Source organism: Crocodylus siamensis, chromosome 1, assembly GCF_052110815.1.
Source record: "Crocodylus siamensis isolate JL-2025a chromosome 1, ASM5211081v1, whole genome shotgun sequence".
Lineage (NCBI taxonomy): Eukaryota > Metazoa > Chordata > Crocodylia > Crocodylidae > Crocodylus > Crocodylus siamensis.
This window is the reverse complement of record NC_143395.1, coordinates 124,163,444-124,185,495: the sequence shown is the minus strand read 5'-3', so window position 1 is coordinate 124,185,495 and position 22,052 is coordinate 124,163,444. Positions and strand designations below refer to the sequence as shown.

Here is a 22,052-nt window from a genome sequence, read left to right as displayed (position 1 = left end):
TGTCTGTAATGCAGTGGTTCTCAACCTTTTTAGTCTCAAGGCACCACCAACAGACTCAAGGCATCCCTCATGAAACTTGATGTGACTATCAGAAAAAGATAGCTCTTAGTTTTCACTCATTTCTGAATCCAGAAAAATACTAAAGCACGGGCATCAAAGGTTCAGTCTGCAGGCTGGATGCTTCCCATGGAGCCCCATCATTTGGCCTCTAGTGCTGTCCATGGGTGTAGAGCTGACCCATATGCTACACGTGGTGGGTGCTGGCCTGGCCCTGTACGCTGGGCCTGGACACAGAATCAGTCAGAGAATCATAGAGAAGGAAGGTTGGAAGGGACTTCCAGAGGTCATCCATCCCAAGCCCCGGCTTGAGGCAGGATCATCTCTATCCAAACCATACTGTACACTCCACAATCAAAACTCCACATAGACAACACAGACATAACACCTGCAGATAAGGCAGGGGAACTGACCAGGGCCATCCCTGTGTGTGTGTGTGTGGGGGGGGGGGGGGGGAAATCGGGGTGACCGCCCTGGGCCCCTTGCTTTGGGGGATCCGGCAGAGCTGGGTGGAGTGGCCGCAGTGACTCCGCGCTGCCGTCAGCTTCATGGTGGGTCACTCAGCACCTCCTGGCCCCCCACTGAATCCACCGCTGGCTTCCTTGTGGCTGGCCCCATACAGGCTGATTTGCCCCAGGCCCGCACTCTGCTCGGATCATGTCTAACCACGGCAGCCAACATCCTGCTTCAAGGAAATGCTGTCAATGTACACTCAAGAGATCCCAAGGCAGCTAGCCGTGCCCGTGGCTACAGAGGAAGGCAACCCAGTCCATACCAATCTGAGCAGGGGGTAAAATTCCTTCCTAACCCCAAATACAGCGATGGGGCTGGGCCCGTGCAGACGGGCCAGTCCCTCTAGCCAGGAACCTGCCCCGGCCTCGGTCTCGGCAGGATCACTGGCACCCCCAGCCCAGGTCCCCAGCACCCGCTGCCCCGGGAGGAAAGCGTAGGAACCCCCTGACAGCGGGATTTCCCACTCCAGGGCTACAGGTGACCCGTATGCTGTGGCCCGCGCGGCCCCCGCGCTCCTGCCGGCTGCCTGGGCCCGTGCCTGCCGGCCGCGCGGGGAGGCCCCCGAGCCAGGCGGGGCGGGGCGGGTGTTGCGCCGTGTGCTTCCGGGTGGCGGAGCCGGCATGGGGGAGGCCGGCGGGGAGCGCCCGGCTCGCGAGGGGGCCCCGGGCCCCGCAGCCCCCCGGGACCGGCTTTTCTTCGTGCAAGGTGCGGGGAGCCCCTGCCCGCGCCCCTGGGTCTGCCCCCGCGCGAGCCACGGCTCTGGGTGTGTGCCCCCGTGTGTCTATACACCGCCATGTGTGCCCCCGTTTGTGTGCGTGCCCCCCTTTGTGCGTGTGCCCCTGTTTGTGTGTGTGCGCGCGCGCATGTGCCCCCACACGTACCCCTGTGTGGATGCATGCTCCTCGTGTGTATGTACCCCGTGTGTGTCCCCATGTGCACGTGTGCATGCCCCTGTGTGTGTGCGTGCGTGCAGGGGTGTGCCCTTGTGTGTGTGCTTGCCCCCAGGAATGTGTGTGTGAGAGAGCCCCCAGGAATGCTTGCATGCCCGTGTGTGTGTATACACCCCCAGGAACATGTGTGTGCATGTTTGCCCCATGTGCCCGTGTGTGTGCCCCTGTGTATGTGTGCACCCCTTTGTTTGCCTCTGTGTACCCACATGAGCATGGCCCCCATGTGCCTGTGCCCCATGTGCATGTATTCCTATGTGTGTGTGCACCCCATGTGTGTGTATTCCTATGTGTGTGTGCCCTTATGTGTGCATTTCTGTGTGCCCTTGTTTGTTCCTGGGTGTGTGTCCCCATGTGCACATATATGCCCCTATGTTCCTGTGCATGTGCTCCTCTGTGTGTGTGTGTGTGTGTGTACGCACTTATGGGCCCTGTGTGTGCCATGCACCCCCTTCTGTACGTGTGCCCTCATGTACACTGGTGTGCCCCTGTATGTGCACTCTCATGTGTGTATGCATATGCTCTTGTGCATCCATTTTTCCCTTTGTGCATGCTGGATGTACTGGTGTTGCTAGAGCTCCCTACAGGGGCCAGGAGAGCAATGGCCAGGGAAAGATGCCATCCTCATCCCTTTCCATTTCCCTCCCACCCTGTGCAGTATCCCACTGCTAGCACCCTGGGAAGAAGAGGACCTGAGTGGGGTGGGACCCAGGTCACAGCAGTGGCTGTAGCATGAGTAGCCCAAAGTTTGAAGCCCCCTCCTTTCCTCCCTTCCTTCCCCCTTCTTCCAGGTGCAATGAGTGCTCACAACTACACCCTCCCCTTTGCCTCACCAGGGGGGACCTAGAAGGCCAGGTGCAGGAGGCAGGCAGCTCAGGCATCCTTAGTCAAGGCCTCTTTACCTCAATTGGGGATAGGATGGTGTGGCTAGGCCTTCTTCCCCCAATAGGGCTGAGGCTGCAGTGTTGTGTGGGGAGCCCCCTGCCCCTCCTTCAGTCACAGAGGAGTTGGGACTGTCACTCCTGTGAGATGGCTGAAGTGCTAGCAACCCCTATGCCCTTCCTTTGCCAAAAGGCTCTGCCAGAGCAGAAGGGCAGAGGTAACAGTGGCGGGTAACCCTGAGGTGGGAGCAGCGTCACTGTGACATTTCCTGCTGGGATGTGGTTTTGGTGGCAAATTACTGCAGCAGAGAGGCTGCAAGGCCTATCACATCTGCAGGAGCTGTTGTCTCCTCCCAATTAAGGCAGCATCAATTGTGTTAAATTAAAAATACATGGGGCTCAGTTCTGCAGGCCTGTGTGTTCTTGTAACTTGTCCTCATTGTATGAGCGGCCCCATAGGTTGTCACTAAAACTGCTCAGGTGAGTATAGATTTGCAGAATTGGGAGGTTAGATTGGATGAAAATACGGTAAGGTGGCTACATATCTGACTGGGTCACTGCTCAGTGCCTAGAGGGAGCAGGTATTGAGTGACAGATCCCCCCTAGAGCCTGTTTGGGTATTGTATTATTTAATGTCTTCATTAATGAATTGGAAGACAGGATTGAGTGCACACTTAGCAGATTTGCAGATGACATCAACTTGGCTGGAGCTGTAGGCATTTTGGAAAATAGGGTTCAGAATGACCTTGATAAACTGGAAAAATGGTCCAAAGTTAATTGAATGAAGTTCTGTAAGTGCAAATGCAACATCCTGCATGTAGAGACAGAACAATATGGAGAAGTAGGGCCTGGGGAACAACTGGTCTTAAATTGCAACTGGCAAGGTTGCGGTACGTGGAAAGGACGTGGGGGTTCTAGTGGATCATGAGCTGAATATAAGCCAACAGTGGCCTCTTGTTTGCCAAAAAAGTCAATAGTATACTTGGCTATATTAAGAGGAGTATTGCTTGCATGTCAAGGGAGGTGATTCTTCTGCTCTGTTTGACACTGATGAGGCCTCACCTGGAGTACTACATCTAGTTTTGAGCACTGCACTTCAAATCTTTCAAACCCAACAACAAAAATAATTATAAGTCCAGTAAACGTGATTTATGATACAATGTTGGAAGAACTAGGGTTATTTAGTTTGAAACAGAGAAGACTAAAGGGAGGTTTTAATGCATTTTCAAATACCTGAAGGATGATTATAAAGAGGCTGGTGAATGATTATTCTCTGTGGCCACAGGGGACAGGACAAGAAGGAACTATCTGAAATTGTAAAAAAAGAATTTAGGTTGGCTGTTAGGAAGATCTTTCTCAGTATAGGTGGTTAAGTAGTGGAACAGTTTACCTAAAGAAGGTGTGCAATCTCTGTCTTTGGTGGGATTTAAGAGCATGTTAGACTTGTCTAGGATATTTTAGACAGAGAGGATCCTGTGAGGCAGGGTTTGTCCAGGTCTGTTTTTCCATAATTCTGTGATTTCTGTGAAAAATGTTAGGTTAAACTGTAGTTCAAATGCTGTATGCAAGGAAATAAAAAATTACACCCCAAAAAAGTTTTGGGAGATGGAAAAGTTAGTGGGTAGACTGGGTCAGAAATGTTTTCAGGGGAGATTGAAAAATACAGGCAAAGGCAAAGAAACATTTTTTCTGTTGTTTTATGCCCTTGAAGTTTTTAGCAAATGGGTTATTTTCTTTTCTTGACTTCTGATTTTTGCTTTTTTCCTTTCTGTCTCCATCTCTGGACATGTGGTTTAGTTTCTTTGCTTTGTTCAAATTGATTTTTCAACCAGCCAACCCTCTGAATTAACCCAGACATTAACATAGAACAGCAGGTTGGAATTTGGCGCTGGATGTTTGTTTGGTTATCCTGAAATGAAAGGATGTTGTACTGTATGTTGACAGTAGAGCAAAATTAAGTCCCACTTTTCAGGGCTGTTTGCAATTGACATTAGAGAAGGACGGGAAAAAAGCTCCTTTAACCACTTGAAATAAATAATGCATTGTCATGAAATGGTCATCATAGTCTCTGACAACGGAGATCAGGGAGACTCAACCTTGCTGCCCCTCTTAAAAAGATATTAAAAGTATCTCATTGAAATGCTTGTAACAAACTCCTTCATCACAAGAGGAGGATGTTGCTTTAAATAGTACTTTAACATTCATCTAAAATTTCCTTCAAATGAATGAGATATGATTTGTCTGTATTTTCTGCTATTTCCCTCACTCCTGACACGGCCTCAAGCTACTGGACTAGCACCAGAAGACAAGCCTTGAATCAGTGGCTAGATAGGAAGAATTTCTAACCAGCCTGAAATAGTAATTTCAATATGAAATCAGATATTTCATATCTGTCTCAGATCTGCCTCACTGTGCAAGGCATCAGGGTTTCAACAAACTGTGCTTTTAAAAACATAGGCTATGTCCCGATGTTTCTGCTGCATGGCTCGAAGGGGAACAAAGGGGCACAACTGGGTTTACAAATGCTCAAGCAACAACCAGAAGTTCAAGCACCTCACTGATACTATGTGGATGAAGCTGTGGGTTTAGTTGTGATATTTGCACAAAGCTAGAGAACAGCTGATGAATGTGACTTGGTCTTTTCAAATACGGGCTTAATTCCAACTGGCAATTTGACGTAATCAGTGCTACAACAAGCAAAATTGAATATGCCTTTGGGTGTGGCAGTGTACAGTGAGAGCTTATGGTAAAATTGCTCTTGAGAGATCCAAACTGCCTCAAAGCAGCAGAGTTCAGGGGGTAGCTGTAGAAGGGCAGTAAAAGCCTGGGATCTGCCTGGTTTTTATCTGATTCTCTTGTAGCTGTTCTCTATTGATAGCAGGCCTTCTGCCCTTTTTCCATGCAGGATCATGAAGCAATGCATCAGGGTTTAATTTGCTGCTATAAACTGGCCACTGATTTTTAAAGTGATATTTTATAAAATATTATTTCTTGTTTGCCAGATTGAGATGCTGTCAAGATTTTTGACAGTTGTTCATTTGCCTCTGGAATATGCTGATAGGCCTTAATTTCTCTTCCTCCCTCCTCCCTTTCTTTCTGTCTCTCTTCTTTTTCACATTTGCACATTTCTTTCCTAGGAAACAAAATCCTGATGTTGATTTCTTAAATTTTGTTGGCAGGTGGAATTTTTCTAGGCACTGTTGCTATAGCGGGAATGATGCTAGGTTTTGGTACAACACTTGCCTCAGCAAAGAAGAAAAACCCCAACTGGTTCAATAAGGTTTGTATCTTTTAAACTATTATAGAACCATGGTAAAAATATAAAATCTTTACTTCATAGAGGTGTCACCATATGCAGATTTTTGCTATACTAATCATTAATGGTATAGTAATATTTTGAATTTCCTGGCTAAAGAGCATCATGCCTGATCTTGTGCAGTTGAAATCAATGAGAGCAAGGAGCAGAATCTGTAAAATTCCAGAGTTGGTGTTCCTTGCTGCTTTAGTACTGCATCAGGGCTAGTTATAATAAATAAATGTTCAGCAACATTACACAAATTAAAAACTTGATCATTCAAACCCAACGTGTCTACTTTACCCTAATTTGTCCATTGCAGCCCAGGTAATGTAACAAACATGGAGCATGTAGTGCTCTGTGACTGGTGCATTGGTCTATGACTGATCTGTGATACACTTTCAATCAGGTACCTGAAAAACAGTTAGGTCATCTAAACAAATCCTGAAAATGTATTCAAGTCAACACTATTCAGTTTGCATAATGCATGGGTGGGTGAAATTTAAAAATACAGATTGTATAAATAAAATTGTATTGTTCTGGTATAATTTTTGTGCCATATACACTTAGATCTAGAAAAATTACAAGATATTTTATGCGCTTGGAGTCTTTTTATGTATGACATTTTGTGCCGAGTCACATGGGCACAAAACTGGATTGTTTTTAGCCAGAAGTATTTTTGAAGCTGCACTCAGTATAGGATGACCCACTTAGTTTTATAATCTCTAAATCCCCTGCATTATTTAGAATCAAGAGCAGGTTATGGGATCAATATAGATAAAACATCTTGACAATCTGGTTACTGTATGTCACCATATTTTTTCTTCAAGTATCTGCCCACCTGTTTCTTTAAAACTGATTGGCAAACACTGTGGCATAGAGATTGGAGCTGAACAAGTTGGGTGCAGTAAACTCCATTATTGTAGCTCCATAGACTCTGCTGCTGGGATAGATTTAAAAGCTACCAAAAAGGAAGAAACATCAAGAAGAGGAGGCTCAGGCTCCAGTGCCTCCAACTGATTTATAAATCTGCTGGAAGGCTTACAACTCAGATTATGGCAATACTGAGAAAGAATGTCCCTTGCTAATTGTAGCCTGTTTTGGTTTTTCGCCTTTCCAATTTTGTCCCTACATGGTTTTGTTATTTTTTTATAATCATCCTTAGCAACGTGTTCTTATTTCCACTTTTTTTGTGTGATTTCTTTTAGATTTTTAGAAGTTTAAAGATCTTCTGGCAAAGCTATACTGGTCTCTTTAGGAGACCATGTGGGTACACATGCATTTGAAGTGTTCCAAATCCCAGAGTGCTTGAATCTGGCACGCGAAAGCACTGTGAAGATGCACACCTATCCATTTCCCCCACCCCCACCCCCACCCAGCACTTCAAAATGGCTGTAACAGCATGCCATGCTGTGGCAGTACACTCTCTTGCACCCTTGCTATTTTGAGCATTTCAAAGAAACTCGGAGCACTTCAAACAGCATATCTGTCTGGGACCTTAGTATAACTTCTGTCTTTCCTCTGTATTGAGAGTTTTCTGTTTTGCCTTTAATACGGTCTTTCTTGGGCTCTGCCAGATCTTTTGAACTCCTTTTTGCCCTACAATTTCTTTCCATAGGACTATTAATTCCCTGAGTCTATCAAAGAAAGTATTCTAACAAAAATAATTTAAATTGGCATGTCTGGTTTTGGAACATAACGTATCTCTTTTAAGAACAGGATTTTTTTTTCATAATAGCAGGTTTTATACTGGATGAACATTAAAAACATTAAAAACTCTCAGCTGCTATCATTCATGGCAGTCCAAGAGGTGCTTCATCCTTTAAGTCTTTTCTGTCTGACATACACGTTCATTGTCATTGTGTCCTCTCCCCGACCCCCAGCTGTAATTTGCATCAAGTTAATTTTATACTGTCATAATATGTTCTCTTTGAAGGGGAAATAGCTAAGATCCATTCCTTGTCTTTCAAAATCCTACGTTAGGTTGGTTTGCTGTGGCCAGAAACTGTGAGTAGCCATTCAACATTGCTCTTTTGTCTTCTAATGCTAAAGTATCTAGAAAATAGACAAACAAATGAAAGACAGAAAAAAAGAAATGAAAATCCACTCTTCTTCAAGAAGGTGAACGGCAACCTGCGATGGTGTCCATTTTTTCTGTGTTGTGAATTAGTAATCTTAGGAAATGAAATCTTCATAATTTTACAAGGAGGAAGCAAGTTTTACCACCTAAAATCTGAGACCGTGCTTCTGCCTTTGAGGCAATTTGTATCGTCACAGAGCTCAGAGATACCTTGCCACACAAGAAATTCCTGCCCAGAAGAGCGTTCCATCTTTTACTGTTCTGTGAAATATGAAACACTATAACCAGAAGGAAATATGGCTACATCCTGCTTGCCACCAAACAACTTTGAGATAAACAGACTATTCCAACCTTTCTCTGAGCCTAACCTGCATAAAGTGAACTATGCCCAACAGGAGATATTTACCACAGCTTTAACTCCCCTATGAAATATGAATTTTCATTTCTACCAAAGAGAACTTTTACAATCTTTTCTCCTATGCCTGAAGACGGGTGTTTGTGCCTGAGAGCTTGCAATTAAAGTTTTGGAGGTTTTTTGTGCAAAGTCTCGTCTGTCTAATAAAAGATATAATCTCTACCCCAAGTTCTGATTCCTTTCTAATCTTCTTAGGACAAAGTAATAGAAAATGGTCCAAATGTAGATAATGTTAAATAAGAAAATAAATAGCAGGACCTCTTAGCTGAGGAAAACCAGTAGGGATAATTAAAAAAGCAAAACAAAACCAAACCCCACTGGGAGTGCAGACAGGCGTAACCATTGAAACATTTCCAAATGAAACATACTCAGAAATGCTTCTAAAAGGAAAAGTTTCAGTAGGGGGCATGTATTTTGCCCATGGACCACTGCTGGCTAGAATGTTTCAAAACACCACCAGGGGATAGGCAGTGGGAAGAAGTGTGATGCTCCAGCCCCGGTCCCATCTACCTCTCCTCTTCCCTTCCCAGGCAAATGGAGCAGTAGAGGGGATTGGAGCTTCAAGGTGGTGGTGGTAACCCTTGGGGTCTGCCAGGGAGCAGGTGGTTGGGGAGGGTAAACCTACCTCTTGGTCTGGCAGGGGTGTGTGCATCCCAGTGGGGACCTGGAGTGGGACTGGTAGCTGGACAGCTGGCAGGCTGCCCACCTGCTTTCTCCCACTCCTCTTGACCACTTCATTTAAAAAGAAACAGGGTATTTTGTAGAAGATACTTATACCTAGTTTTGCATTAATACTGCATTTTGTATGGGCTTGTTTCTAGATGCAGAAACATACGTAACATTCATTTATCCTGCTTAGTTTCACCAAACTCTCATTTTTAACCTTTGAAAAGATTTGCAAAAACTCAGCACTCATCTTCATCTTTTGGGGAGAGGAATGTTTGAGGAGCTTAGTGATAGTGAAGCAGTAATATTCAATATTGTTTTATTACTTTCTTTAGATGTGGGAGTGTAGTCTTGTTGGTTTATATATGAGTAACCTATTGGTTGGTTTATGTATGGGTAACTTCTTTGCTTATTTATAATTGTATTGATTATGTGAATTGTAAACTTTGCAAGAGGTCTAGTAATAGATGTTTTACAAATACAGCTAAATAGCAGGAGTACATTAAAAATATTGTTCTTTAAACCATGTAAATCCTCCAACAAGCAGTACAGTTGGTCTTCTTTTTTCAGCAACATGCTATGATAATTTAAAATAACTTTCTCTCAGGCATACCATTTTTCCTGGCTTAGTAACTTGTTCACTTTTGTACATGCCTGACATGCCCCATCACTCAGTGTGAAATGAATCGAGTGTGGCATTAGGTTGCCACCCCAGAATATGCAGATTGAAAATGACACCAAATCATATATATGGTTTGCGGTGCAAAACTATATTTACCACTTGCTCTGCAGCTGAATTTTAGCAGTTTGCCCTCAAAAATCAATGTCTACCAAAAACTGTAAATCTATCTATGGCTTTTGACACTCTCTCACCCCATTCTCAAAAACTGGGAGACTGTGGTGTCGATGCCTACACAGTCAATTGGGTCACTAACTAGCTATGACTATTCATATAATCGTTGTAGATTTAGCATGCATAAATACTTCTTATGATGATAACAGCAGACACAGGCAACCCCAGGCCCCAATCTTGTAGACAGTTAAATAGATGCTTAACTTTACTATCATGAATTGAACAGAAATTGGAATGAATGTAGCTACACTTGCTGGTAAAGTAAAGTACAGCTTTACATATTTGCAGTTTAGGACCCAGGTCTACTTCAGAGCCAATATAACTTCATCCTGATTTGCAACATTCTGGGGTAGAGACTGCCAATTAACAAACTATTTTATATGTATTTTATAAAATCAGATGTGGGTTGAAAATGTATATGGCAGCATCTTGTGATTTTCAGTCCTCTTCATGCAAACACTTAAGCATCTGCTTATGTGTACTATCATCAAGCCTGTATAATTTTGGCACCTCATTGAACAAAGTGGTTAAATATTTGATTATGACTTAAAGCACCTTGAAGGAAATGTGGCTTCTTTGCATATGGAGTTGTTGACATGGAGACAGGGCTGAGGCTTTTGTTACTAGTACTTCTGTAAAAAAAGGTAATTGCAGTTCTGCTTTCTTTTTCCTTGGACCCACCCTCCTCCCTTGCCCCCCAAAATAGAAATTTGAAATGTCAAATCAATCATCAAGCCAAATCATCTAACTTTGTTCCATATTATTGTGGCTTTTAAAAAAAAATAGAAGTGTTGTTTTTTGTTTTTGTATTCAGTAACTTCTTTTTTAAATTTGAGGCTGCAGTGAAGATAAAATGTCATGCACAGACAAGTACAAACTTGTGCCTAAAGCCCCCTTCTCTAAAAACAGTATTCTTAGGTACTGTATTTAATTTATGATGTTTTTTTCTATGCTGTTATATTTTCCCAGAAGTGATTTTTATAGCATTCCATTCACCATGTTTCTTAAGGGTCTAAAAAGCTGCTGTGAACACTGTATGACAGGATTTCTCTAAGCAGCGCAGTTATCTGGATACTTAATACCCTGAAGAGGCAACTTGGGACCAAACTCTCTTGAAATACTGTCAATAAAGCCTGATCAATGTTTTTCATTATCTCTTTTCTGATGCAATCAAACATTTAAATGGCATTCATTATTGGCAGAAGTTTTCACAAATAATATTAATGACTTCAATTTAGAGACTGAGTGTTGTGGGCAGATTTTGACCCGCGTGTTCCAAAACAGAGAGATTCTTTTATTGTGTATATTATACTCGGTATATTGAGACAAGAGCAGTATCAGAGAAAAAAAAATCATGGTACAATTTTAAACCTAATAAAAGTATTGCTATGAATATTCATTAGCTATTGAACAGGCGTAATGAACAAAGTGATGCACCTGGGGAGAAACAACCGGCACCATACCTACAGGTTGGGGAACTCCCTTCTTGTCAGTACAGAGGCAGAAAAGGATCTTGGGCCGGCAGTGTGGGGATGTGATCAGGAAGGCCAACCGCACCTTGTCATGCATCCACAGATGCATCTCAAGCAGGTCCAAGGAGGTGATCCTCCCCCTCTATGCGGCACTGGTCAGGCCGCATTTGGAGTACTGTGTCCAGTTCTGGGCCTGTACTTCAGGAGGGAAGTGGACAGCATCGAGAGGGTCAAGAGGAGGGCCACTCGCATGATCAGGGGGCAGCAGGGCAGGCCCTACGAGGAGAGGCTACGGGACCTGAACCTGTTCAGCCTCCAAAAGAGAAGGCTGAGGGGGGATCTAGTGGCCTGTTACAAACTGGTCAGAGGGGATCAGCAGGCATTGGGGGAGTCCCTGTTTCATAGTTTCATAGTTTCATAGTAGCTAGAGTCGGAAGGGACCTAGGTAGATCATCTAGTCCGACCCCCTGCCTTGGCAGGAAAGAGCACCGGGGTCAGATGACCCCGGCAAGGTGCTCATCTAACTTCCTTTTAAAAATCCCCAGGCTAGGAGCCTGCACCACTTCCCCTGGAAGCTGGTTCCAGGCCCTAGCCGCCCTGACTGTGAAGTAGCGCCTCCTAATATCTAATCTAAACTTACCCTCCGCCAGCTTGTGACCGTTATTCCTAGTCACTCCTGGCAGCGCACGGGGGAACAGGGACTCCCCCAATACCTGCTGATCCCCCCTGACCAGTTTGTAGCAGGCCACAAGGTCCCCCCTTAACCTTCTCTTGTGGAGGCTAAACAGGTTCAGGTCCCGTAGCCTCTCCTCATAAGGCCTGCCCTGCTGACCCTTGATCATACGAGTGGCCCTCCTCTGAACTCTTTCCATATCGTCCACGTCCCTCTTGAAGTGTGGCGCCCAGAACTGGACGCAGTACTCCAGCTGCGGCCTGACCAGTGCCGCATAGAGGGGGAGGATCACCTCCCTGGACCTGCTCGAGATGCATCTGTGGATGCATGACAGGGTACGGTTGGCCTTCTTGACTGCCTCCCCACACTGCCGGCCCATGTTCATCGTGGAGTCAATGACGACTACAAGATCCTTTTCCGTCTCCGTGCTGGCAAGAGGGGAGTTCCCCAACCTGTAAGTGTGGTGCCGGTTCTTCCTCCCCATGTGCAACACCTTGCACTTATCAGTGTTAAACCCCATCCTATTCTCATCCGCCCACCGTTGCAACCTGTCAAGGTCAGCTTGTAGCCTATTGCACCCTTCTAGTGCACCCACATCCCCCCACATCTTAGTGTCATCAGCAAACTTGAACAGGGTGCTTTCTACCCCCTCATCCAAGTCACTGATGAAGATGTTGAACAGTGCGGGCCCGAGGACCGAGCCCTGCGGAACCCCACTGCCCACATCCTTCCAGGTCGAGAAGAACCCATCCACTACCACCCTCTGGGTGCGGCCCTCCAACCAGTTGGCGACCCATTTGACCGTGTGGGCATCGACACCACAGTCTCCCAGCTTTTTGATGAGGACAGGGTGAGAGACAGTGTCGAAAGCCTTCCGGAAGTCCAGAAAGACTACATCCACAGCAACCCCTGCGTCTAATGATTTGGTGACCTGATCGTAAAAGGCCACCAGGTTGGTCTGACAAGACCTGCCACTGATGAACCCATGTTGGTTGCCCCTGAGCATGCATTCCCCCGCAAGGCCCTCCTGGATGTGTGCCAGGATAATTTTTTCAAAGAGCTTACCCGGGATTGAGGTAAGACTAACTGGCCTGTAATTTCCCGGGTCCTCTTTTTTTTCCTTTTTGAAGATAGGGACCACATTGGCCCTTTTCCAGTCCTCCGGCACCTCGCCAGAGCACCACGAGTGCTCATAGAGCCGCGCCAGGGGTCCCGCAATGACCTCGGCCAGTTCCTGTAGAACCCTAGGGTGAAGATCGTCCGGACCAGCGGACTTGAACACGTCCAGCCTCTCCAGAAGTACCCTAACTAACTCCTCGCTAACCCCTGGCCCAGGCGTGTCTCTCCCGGGGCCCGAGGGGGGCCCAGCAGGGAGGTGGCTGAACTGGTCCCTACTTAGGAAGACAGAGGCAAAGAAATCGTTAAATATGTTAGCTTTATCATCTGGCGTGATGACTAAGTTGCCCATCGTGTCCTGCAGGGGCCCCACGTTACCCGGGACCCTCTTTTTACCCCCTATGTATTTGAAGTGCTGTTCCCCCGAGCACTGCCAGGAGTGACCAGGAATAAGGGTCACAAGCTGGCAGAGGGTAGATTTAGGCTAGACATCAGGAGGCGCTGCTTCACGGTCAGAGCGGCTAGGATCTGGAACCTACTTCCAAGTGAAGTGGTGCTGGTTCCTACCCTGGGGGTCTTTAAGAGGAGGCTGGATGAACACCTTGCTGGGGTCGTTTGACTCCAGTACTCTTTCCTGCCATGGCAGGGGGTCGGACTAGATGATCTACTCAGGTCCTTCCCAACCCTAGAAACTATGAAACTATGAATTTTCTTGTATGTGTATATACTGCAATCAGGTAAATATGTTTAGAATTAAATCCTACAAATGAAAAAAGAGGGAAAATTATTAATTTTGGGGATAATTTTTTTTTTAATATAGGGGTGTCTCATGTGCAGCCAGCTAAGGAAGTTTCAGGAAGAGCACACACCAACTGCTGAAACTTCCTTAGCGTGACGAAGGGTTTTTGAACCCAAAAGCTTGCTTAAAAATTTTTCTCCAACTATTTAGTTGGTCTAATAAAAGATATCAGATTCACCCAAAGAACGTTGTCTGCCTGCGTGCGCTTGTTAACTTTGTTGCACAATTAATAAATTTGTGCCTTTTAGTATTTCTTGAATAGCTCTCTTTAACCTAAGGGCTAATTTTCATACTTTAAAATATTTTTTGGCCCCAGACTTGAAAGAACTTAGACATATGCCTAATGTGACCATTGGTTCAGTGGAAACACATGTTTGTAAATTTAAATATGTCCAGGTTTTTCTAGGACCAGGTCTTGGATGGGAACACTGTTAAGGTAGGTACACTCTGGGTCTTGACTTTTTCATGTGGTCTGATCAGGAATTTCGCTTCATAGAGTAATGAAAGTTTTAGGACCCATTTCTAGAGCCCTTACCCAAATAATCCCAGGTAAATCAGTAAGACTATGCATGGTGACTAAGAGCCTCAGGTTCAGGCTTTTTATTGTTAGCATGCCCTTTGTGTATGTGTACATACAGATGAACAGGGGTAGTCTTGAAAAAAAATTACAGTTTGTACATGGGTGCCATCTGGCACGGCACATTTATATTCTGGAAGTCACAGATCCTGTGGAAGATAAGCATACTAATCAACTGTTGTGAGTAAATGTTAGTTAATGCTGACTGTAAACCTCTCCATATACACCTGTTAGCAAAGATGCATACGTATAGAGAGGTAGCTAGCTGCGCTAGTTTGAAACCAGGCAGGAGGCAGGTAGAGATGCACCTTATAGACTAACTCAGGGGTGCTCAACCTGCAGTCGCAGCCCAGATCTGACTCTCAGAGACATGTCACCCAGTCCACAGGGCCCTCCACAAGTCCAATTTGGTGGCAGGGGAGCAGTGACAATTAGCACTCCCTGCTTATCTGCTGCCAAATTTCTAAGCTCTGCACAGCTGGATCAGCCCCAGCTGGGCCGGCCCTGCACAGGGAGATCGGGCGCACCTGTGAAGGCACACAGACCAACCTGGCACTGCTCATCCAGCCTGTGGAGTCAAAAGGCGCCACTGAACTAACTGAATCACAGATGCATAGGCTTTTGGGGGTAAATGCGTACTTTATCAGGCCCTTTGAAATGGCACGCACAAAGCAAACTATCAAAGGGTGATTTGAATACAAAGGACAAGGAAGTGTATGTTATGGTGACACCCAGAAGCCCCAGTTGTGACTAGGGCTCCATTGTGTTTGGCATGAGATGATTTTCCCAGCTGAATGATTCCATGATATTGCAGTATTTCTTTAGTAAATTGATGCTTTGGAATCTGGATAAATGGAATAAAAATATCTTATTATTCTGACCAAGAATGACAAGCGCAGAGACTGATTACTTTTCTCTGTTTTACCACTCCGTAGATTCTCTAGAGAAGTAAGTTCCAAGCAGTGACAGAAGTAAGATCCAAGCAGTGCCGTAGGGCCAGAACCAAGACAATAACAAAACACAACCAAGCCATTTCCAATACTTTTCTAGGTGATGCCTCCTCCATTTCCCTCTATGTGACTCCCCCACCCACTGGGGAATATTCTCCATATGAAGTTGAAGGATCTATGGGTCCCTGATGTTTCTCTGGATCTCTCTGATTGTATGCTGCAGAAGTGTAGATCTGCAGACGTAAACTGCTGGAAGAGAGAAATTCCAGGGGTAGTTTATGGGAATCATTATGCTCTGATGTCATTGGGTCTGGGGCTGTGCAGATGTTTTCAGACCTCCCATTTACTGACTTCTACTCAGTCATCTCACCTTCTCCCCCAACCTGTCAGTCAATCACTCATCCCCAGAAAACATTTTACATCAGGGCACTTGAAGCTGCAAAAATGCCATCCATTCTTGGGTAGGGAGGTTGCTCTTAAACACTATTTTTGTTGCTGCAGTTTGGCCTTTCTACAGGACAGGGGAAACTTTTGTAAAAGCTGCTTGCTCTGCAGAGCTTCATGCAGGACTGTTGCCCATGTGGCACTTTTGGGGCCACATGGCATCAAAGTCCTGGTTCAGAAGGTTAGGGTGGAGGATTGGAGGCTCCATGCTCTTCTGGCTCAGCTCTCTGGTGTTGTTAAGCACTACCGTGTCTCATTAGTACAGTTTGCTAAACAGACACTTAGAACTCTATTATATTTCCTTGCTTAGATTTTTTTTAGGATCCTTTCCTTACTTCATCTTCACTACTTTTTCTTTATTCCAGGGTATTACTGCCACAGCTGCACTACCAGAGAGTGGTTCATCACTGGCCTTGCGAGCCCTAGGGTGGGGTTCTTTGTATGCCTGTTGTGGAGTGGGATTGATCAGCTTTGCTATCTGGAAGGCTTTGGGAGTCCACAGCGTGAGTATCAAGTATCATTGCTTTATGAATTACCATACATTTGGGGTGAAATTCATCTTCCACCCAACTTCAGCCCTGCAGTGTCTCTTTGCAAGGGAGGGCAGCCAGACAGAGTGCATCTATATACCACAAAGGATGCTTCATACCAGCCGTAAAGAGACTATTGGAGAAAGCACTGTGTGTGTGTTCTGGGGGAGGGACTCTTGGTACCAGTCTCAGTTCCTTCACATAAGGGCTACCCTTCCAGCCCACAGACCAAAATGGAAACCACAGACTTTGTGTGCTGAGAACAGTGAACACCAAACTGTCATTTGCTTAACTCTTTCGGCAAAGTGTGACTTTTGTGTTCAGTGTCAGTCTGCCTGTTTTCAGTGCCTTTGAGACTTGCAGCATCCAAGCATCTAATTTTTGCATTAGTACTTCCTGGACTTAATAGCCCAAAGATATTTAAAAAAAAAAAAGGCAACTTGCTTGTTGGTGTGTTTCTGTAGAAAGAAAGTGGGTTAGAGGGTTCATGTTACATAGGATGGGCAGTCCTCTGGTATGCTCATTAAGGGCCAAGTAGATGGGGAAACAAACACCTTGCTACCCCAGTGGCATGTCTATAACACATTGGACTGTGCTAGGGAGCGCCACTGAAAACTCATCCTGCTGAATGCTGAAACACAGCATAGCTGCCTTTTCGACATGCCCAGCGTCGCTTTCAGACTTAGGCAGGCTTATTACAGCAGCAGTGACCTCTCTCAGTAGCTGCCTTACGTTTTTTTGGTGCTTGACACATGCAGAGTAGGAGCAAGTGGCAAGATGTGTTTTCTTTCACACCAGTGCTCCCTAGCATAGCCCAACATGGTGTAGATATGTTGCATTGTGTTAAGTGTCAGCAGTGAAGATCACACAGGCATTTCAGATTGTCCTTACTAATGGACCATGACCTGCGAGTCCCCTGTGTCTGCAGATTTGGCAGAAGTGTCTGCTTCCCTTGTTGAAATGCTAATGGACAGAGAATGTCCTTGGCTTCTCTGACAAACTACATAAATCTCCATGGCCAGGAGTTTCCCTCTCACCTTCTAGAATTCAGGGGAAACCACCCCCCCAGTCCATACTGCCCTTGTTAATCAGTCTCAATATCTCCACTCCATCCTTGGTCCCCACTCTGAATTGCCTCATATTACCTCCGCTAGTAATTAGTAAGTAGGTCTATAGCCCTCCTTCCTTTGGCTTTTTCCTATCCAAACACCTGGGTTCAACTTATGGTGTTCACTGTCCCTTTCTTTTAACTTCCGCAGCTTGATTGCTTGTGGGAGCAAGCAGAAACAAGCAAAGCCCTCCATTACAACGTAGAAGAAAGATGTAAATGCCTGAATTCAAGCAGTCTCTTTCAGGCAGTGTTTGGGATACAATGGGGAGAAAAGGATGGGGACACCCATCTACATTGTCTGCACACTGAGACCCAGCACTCCATTCATCTGGCTGTTGGCTGTATCAGAAGCACTAGGTTGCTCCTATTCAGTCAAACTACTTTTGCATGAACAGTCTGATTTGGCCCAGCTCAGTAATATAGGTGGGGTGGGGGTTTTACCTACATTTAAACATCTTTAAAGGGAGAGAGGTTTCTGCTTAGGAGCAGGCAGTAGCTGTTATAGTCTAACTATTAAGTCTGCATGGTCCCAGAGTGGTGCATGTTAGCTAAATTACCTTAACTTTTACCCTGAATAAAGTAGAATCATGCAGACCTGACAGTTGCATCCTAACAGCTTGTATTGGTACCCTTTGGTATTGATACGGTTGTTAGTCTATCCCCTTACTTTGTATTTTGCGGTTGCCTGGTAGTCTCCCTGTGGGGCTGTTTTGCTTAGGAAGGTCTCAGACAAACAACAAGCACAACATGTTGAGTTGGCTGAGCCCCAACACATGACAGTGACAGAACTGAGGCACTTACCGCCTCCTGGCAACAGTGGCATTGATGCCTCAGGTCCACACAACAGCACAGCGTCCCTCAGAGATTAACTGAATATTTCTCATTAGTCATCTTTTTATCTGTATTTGAAATTGCTTTCCATTAACTGTTGTTATGGTTGGCTGAGAAAAATAAGTTGTGAATGGCCTTTAAGAGGCTCTCACTTGAGACATTTAGAAATAATTGTTCTATTGCACAGAGGTGCAGGTTACACTGTAAGCCATTAGCAGTGTTGCCAACTCTCATGACTTTTAGCATTGATCTTGAAGTCTACGCTTTGGGAATGTTGAAAAAATAAACTTTTTCTTTCATCTATATCTATATTGATAGATCGATACATAAAAGAAAGAGCTAAGTTTTTCCTGCAGTGTAGATTTTAAGAACAATGCCAAAAGTCGTAAGAGCTGGCAATACTGAATAGACCTCAGGTGCTGAATGAAGCAGACCCCTCTTTGATGCTGTGGCTTGAAGTGATTGCTTCCCACTGATGTGTATTTTGTTTTGTTTAGATTGTTTATATTAGGTTTTTAACTTTCAAACCTTAGAGAAATTATTAGGTTCCAGTTATGATTATGATTGATGCTTGTTCTTGCCTAATCAAATATTGGTATTTAAAAATAATAACTGCTATCATGGGTTTTTTCCCTTCTTCTGATCTCACCTAGTGAACTCAATATGAACATTTAAAATATCTGAGGTGCATGCTGGAGATGAAAAATGTTGTGACTAAAACAAGGTGTTTCTTCTGAATACAGAAAGTATTTGATTTTTTTGGATTGCTCCTGGCATTTCTGGCTGTGCCTTCAACGTAAAATAGATGCAGGTGTTGACTATCAAAAAGCATCTTCTGAGGTTTAGAAAGCAACTCTCTGGACCCTTGGGAGCTATGACAGGAGACTGTAACATTTATTTATTTAACTTTATTTGCTAGCACTTTGTTAGCTCTGGTTTTGCTGGTGCTCTTAGACAATCTTTTTGACCAGGATCTGCTCTTAAACATACTTGTTTCAGGGGAACAAGTTAATTTTGAAAAAAAATATTGTTATTATGTGAGCAGAGATACAGACACTACAAAATGGTCTGTTAAAATGTTACCCTGTTTAGTGTATTTTATTGTGGAATGAGGCATCAGACAAATAAATCAAATTTAATTGGTAGACAACCTGTCTAGGGGAAGTTACTATTATGCTTGAATTTTGCATATAAAACTATTAAAGCTGAAAAAGAAGGCCAACATTTCAAATCTGGCTGGCTACAGTTAGTCTCCTACAAACATACTTAGGATATTTTATTTAGGTACTCAACTTTAATATGCTAAGTACCTGCAGCTTTCGTAGGCTTCAGTGATATTTGTGGGTGATAAGCGGTTCTGAAAACCCAGGCTACTAATGCAGGCATTTAAATAGGGGTTTTGGAACTTGGCTGCAAGTTGACTCTTTTGACCTGAACCTATGACTTCAGAGAAGCTTTTATTTTCTGACAGAGCAATTACTATCCATTGCTAATCTTCTAAAAAAAAAAAACATTGATTCTCTCAATGCCAGCAAGTGTGGGCTGAATTTGCAACTAACAGACCAGCCAGATCTCTCCTTTGGCAGCTGAACAGATTGGAGAACAAACATGCTGCTCTAATTTTTTATTTTTTTTATCCTCCTGCCTTAAGCTTAGAGACCTGCAGATCACTAAGCTGGCCCTGCTACCATCTTCTTCCCACTCTGCAGTATTTTCAGTTCTTGAAGAAAATGTGGTAACTCTGACTGATAATACAGATACCTGATATTAATGCATTGGTATCATAGGATGCTAACTCTGGTCACTACACTTATTTCAATTGCCAGATAAGGGAGCTGTGTAAATTCCTTAACCTGAAAGGGATCTGCCAACACAAACCCTTTCACAAGTAGTGTCCCACTGACACAAACAGGCCACCATACAGGAGTTAGGCTTTGTGCTCATAAATCCCTTTGCTGGAACTAAGCTTTAGCAGAGGAGGTATTGGACTTTCACTGAAAGCTTGCACAGAAGTTCTGAATAAAGGAAAGGGAAATTCTCCCTATCCTTATGGTTCCCAGTGCAGTCTAGGGGAGTAGTATACAAGGGATTGGGGGGGAGAAAGTAGCCAGATTTGTGGATGGATGAGGAGCAACCACACTGAAGAAATCAGGACAGCTGGAAAACCTTGAGCATCTGTCTTGCTAGCATGCTTTTAAGCAGCTGCAGTGTTTTTTTGGCTGACCTACAGAACTTCCTGAAGCTGTGACTGCCACATGCAGAAGAGCAGCTGCTTGTCAGACCTTGAAGGAGAGCGAAAGGAGAGGGAGATAAGAACTGTAGTGAGCTAGAGTAGAGGTTCCCAACCACTGGTTCTGGGTTGTGAGTGGTTGGCTTCCAGGTTGTGGTAACTCGAACCCTCGTCTGTCTGCCTGGGCAATCACGTATAGGGTTAAAGCTGGGTAGCAAGGCAGCCCCCGGAGGGAGGCAGCTAGCTCCATGCACCCCATCCTACTCCTGCTGGTCTGCAGTATAAAAAAGGTTGGGAACCACTGAGTTAGAGAGTACTGTTTGCTTTCTGTGCTTTGACCCCTGGTCATTCTAGCAGTACTTTGGTTTAAAAGGATTGGGTTTGTAAGTAGAGATGACACACAAACATTAAGCTTTATGGATACTTACTGCATGGTTTCAGCTCTGATAGCAAAATAGTCTGCCATAAAAGCTATCCTCACTTGTAAAGCTATGTGAAGTGATGTGGTAAGCATCTGATGCCACTTGTTCACCACATGCGTGGAAGTATAGAATTAAAAACATAAGATACTGTACTTTTTAATGTGTTATTTAAGGTTCTAGAAAAGGTGGATGAAGGAAACAAGTCAACTGAAGGTTGTAAGACTGAGGTTTTAGTCTTCATAAAGCATTAAAACTTGAACCATCTTGACAAAATTGGGACAATTAAAGGTGGAAATGATGGAGTGATTGTGATCTTTAATTTACTGTTATGAAGACAGGGCATATTTAACAGAGCTGGTTTATGTTATTTAATTATCAGAGAGGAAGATTTTATTTACTTCTTTGCAAAACAAAATCTTCACAGAGAGATTTGATAAGAGCAAGAGTACTTCTGCCAAGAACAGCAGTCTGCCAGCTCTGCCACCCAATGACAGGACTGGAGGGAACCTTTAGGAAATGCTTGTCTGTATTTGCACCACAGCTACATCTGGTGGCAGGAGAGAAAATTACCATGTTTTGTGTAACATTTCACAAATATTTTAGCTTTGCGTTTTGTATTCACTGACTCATGTTTTCCTTTGTGTTTTGTAGTGAATTATTGGAAAAGCCAGAGCTGTGGGAACAGTGTGAGAACACAAGCATTAGTTTTAGACCAGACAAATAGTCTGTATTCCTCGCATCTCTCTCTAACAATGAACTAAGATGTTCACATTTGGCACTGTGTTCTTCCAATATAGATTGCCAATTGCACTGAATTTTGCAAATGGTAAAGAAATATCTTACAGTCAGACTTAGGACCATTGAACCCATTTACAGAAAGTCAGAGTTGATACCCATTTCTCATTTACAGAAAGTCAGAGTTGAAATGATAGGAAAAGCTAGTACAACTGCTTTTATTTTACCTTCCCCAGGAATTGGTTCTAATCAATCTGAACCGGCGTTTCAGAAGCAGCAGCAAAGTACTTCTCAGTTTTTGTGGCAGTGTTTCTTCTTTGGCTTAAAAACAAGTCAAGATAGTGTCTACTGTCACTTTTATGCCCTTAACCTTTCAATAACAAACGTATGCACTAGCACAAATAGTCAATTGTAGAAGCAACCGGAGAATGTAAGTTGTCCTCTGTTTCTGACAC

The 22,052-nt window shown here is 44.3% G+C and overlaps 1 protein-coding gene across 6 annotated transcripts in view; it reads left to right on the top strand.

The window, feature by feature from the left end:
• The first annotated feature begins 914 nt into the window (after window positions 1-914).
• The window catches only part of TMEM242 (transmembrane protein 242), a 67,506-nt gene continuing 46,368 nt past the window's right edge, over window positions 915-22,052 (top strand). For 2 of the 6 annotated variants that reach the window (XR_016441720.1, XR_016441721.1), the window contains exons 1-3: window positions 916-1,333; window positions 5,578-5,678; window positions 16,104-16,241. Coding sequence is in view for 4 of the 6 variants with exons in the window: in XM_090041926.1 (XP_089898052.1) it covers window positions 1,057-1,333; window positions 5,578-5,678; window positions 16,104-16,241 (516 nt within the window). In the remaining 2 variants the exon portion in view is untranslated. Of the gene's footprint in view, window positions 1,334-5,577; window positions 5,679-7,745; window positions 11,160-16,103; window positions 16,242-22,052 lie in introns of those variants that run through there. The other 4 variants (XM_090041926.1, XM_090041909.1, XM_090041935.1 and 1 more) reach the window with 4 other exon arrangements.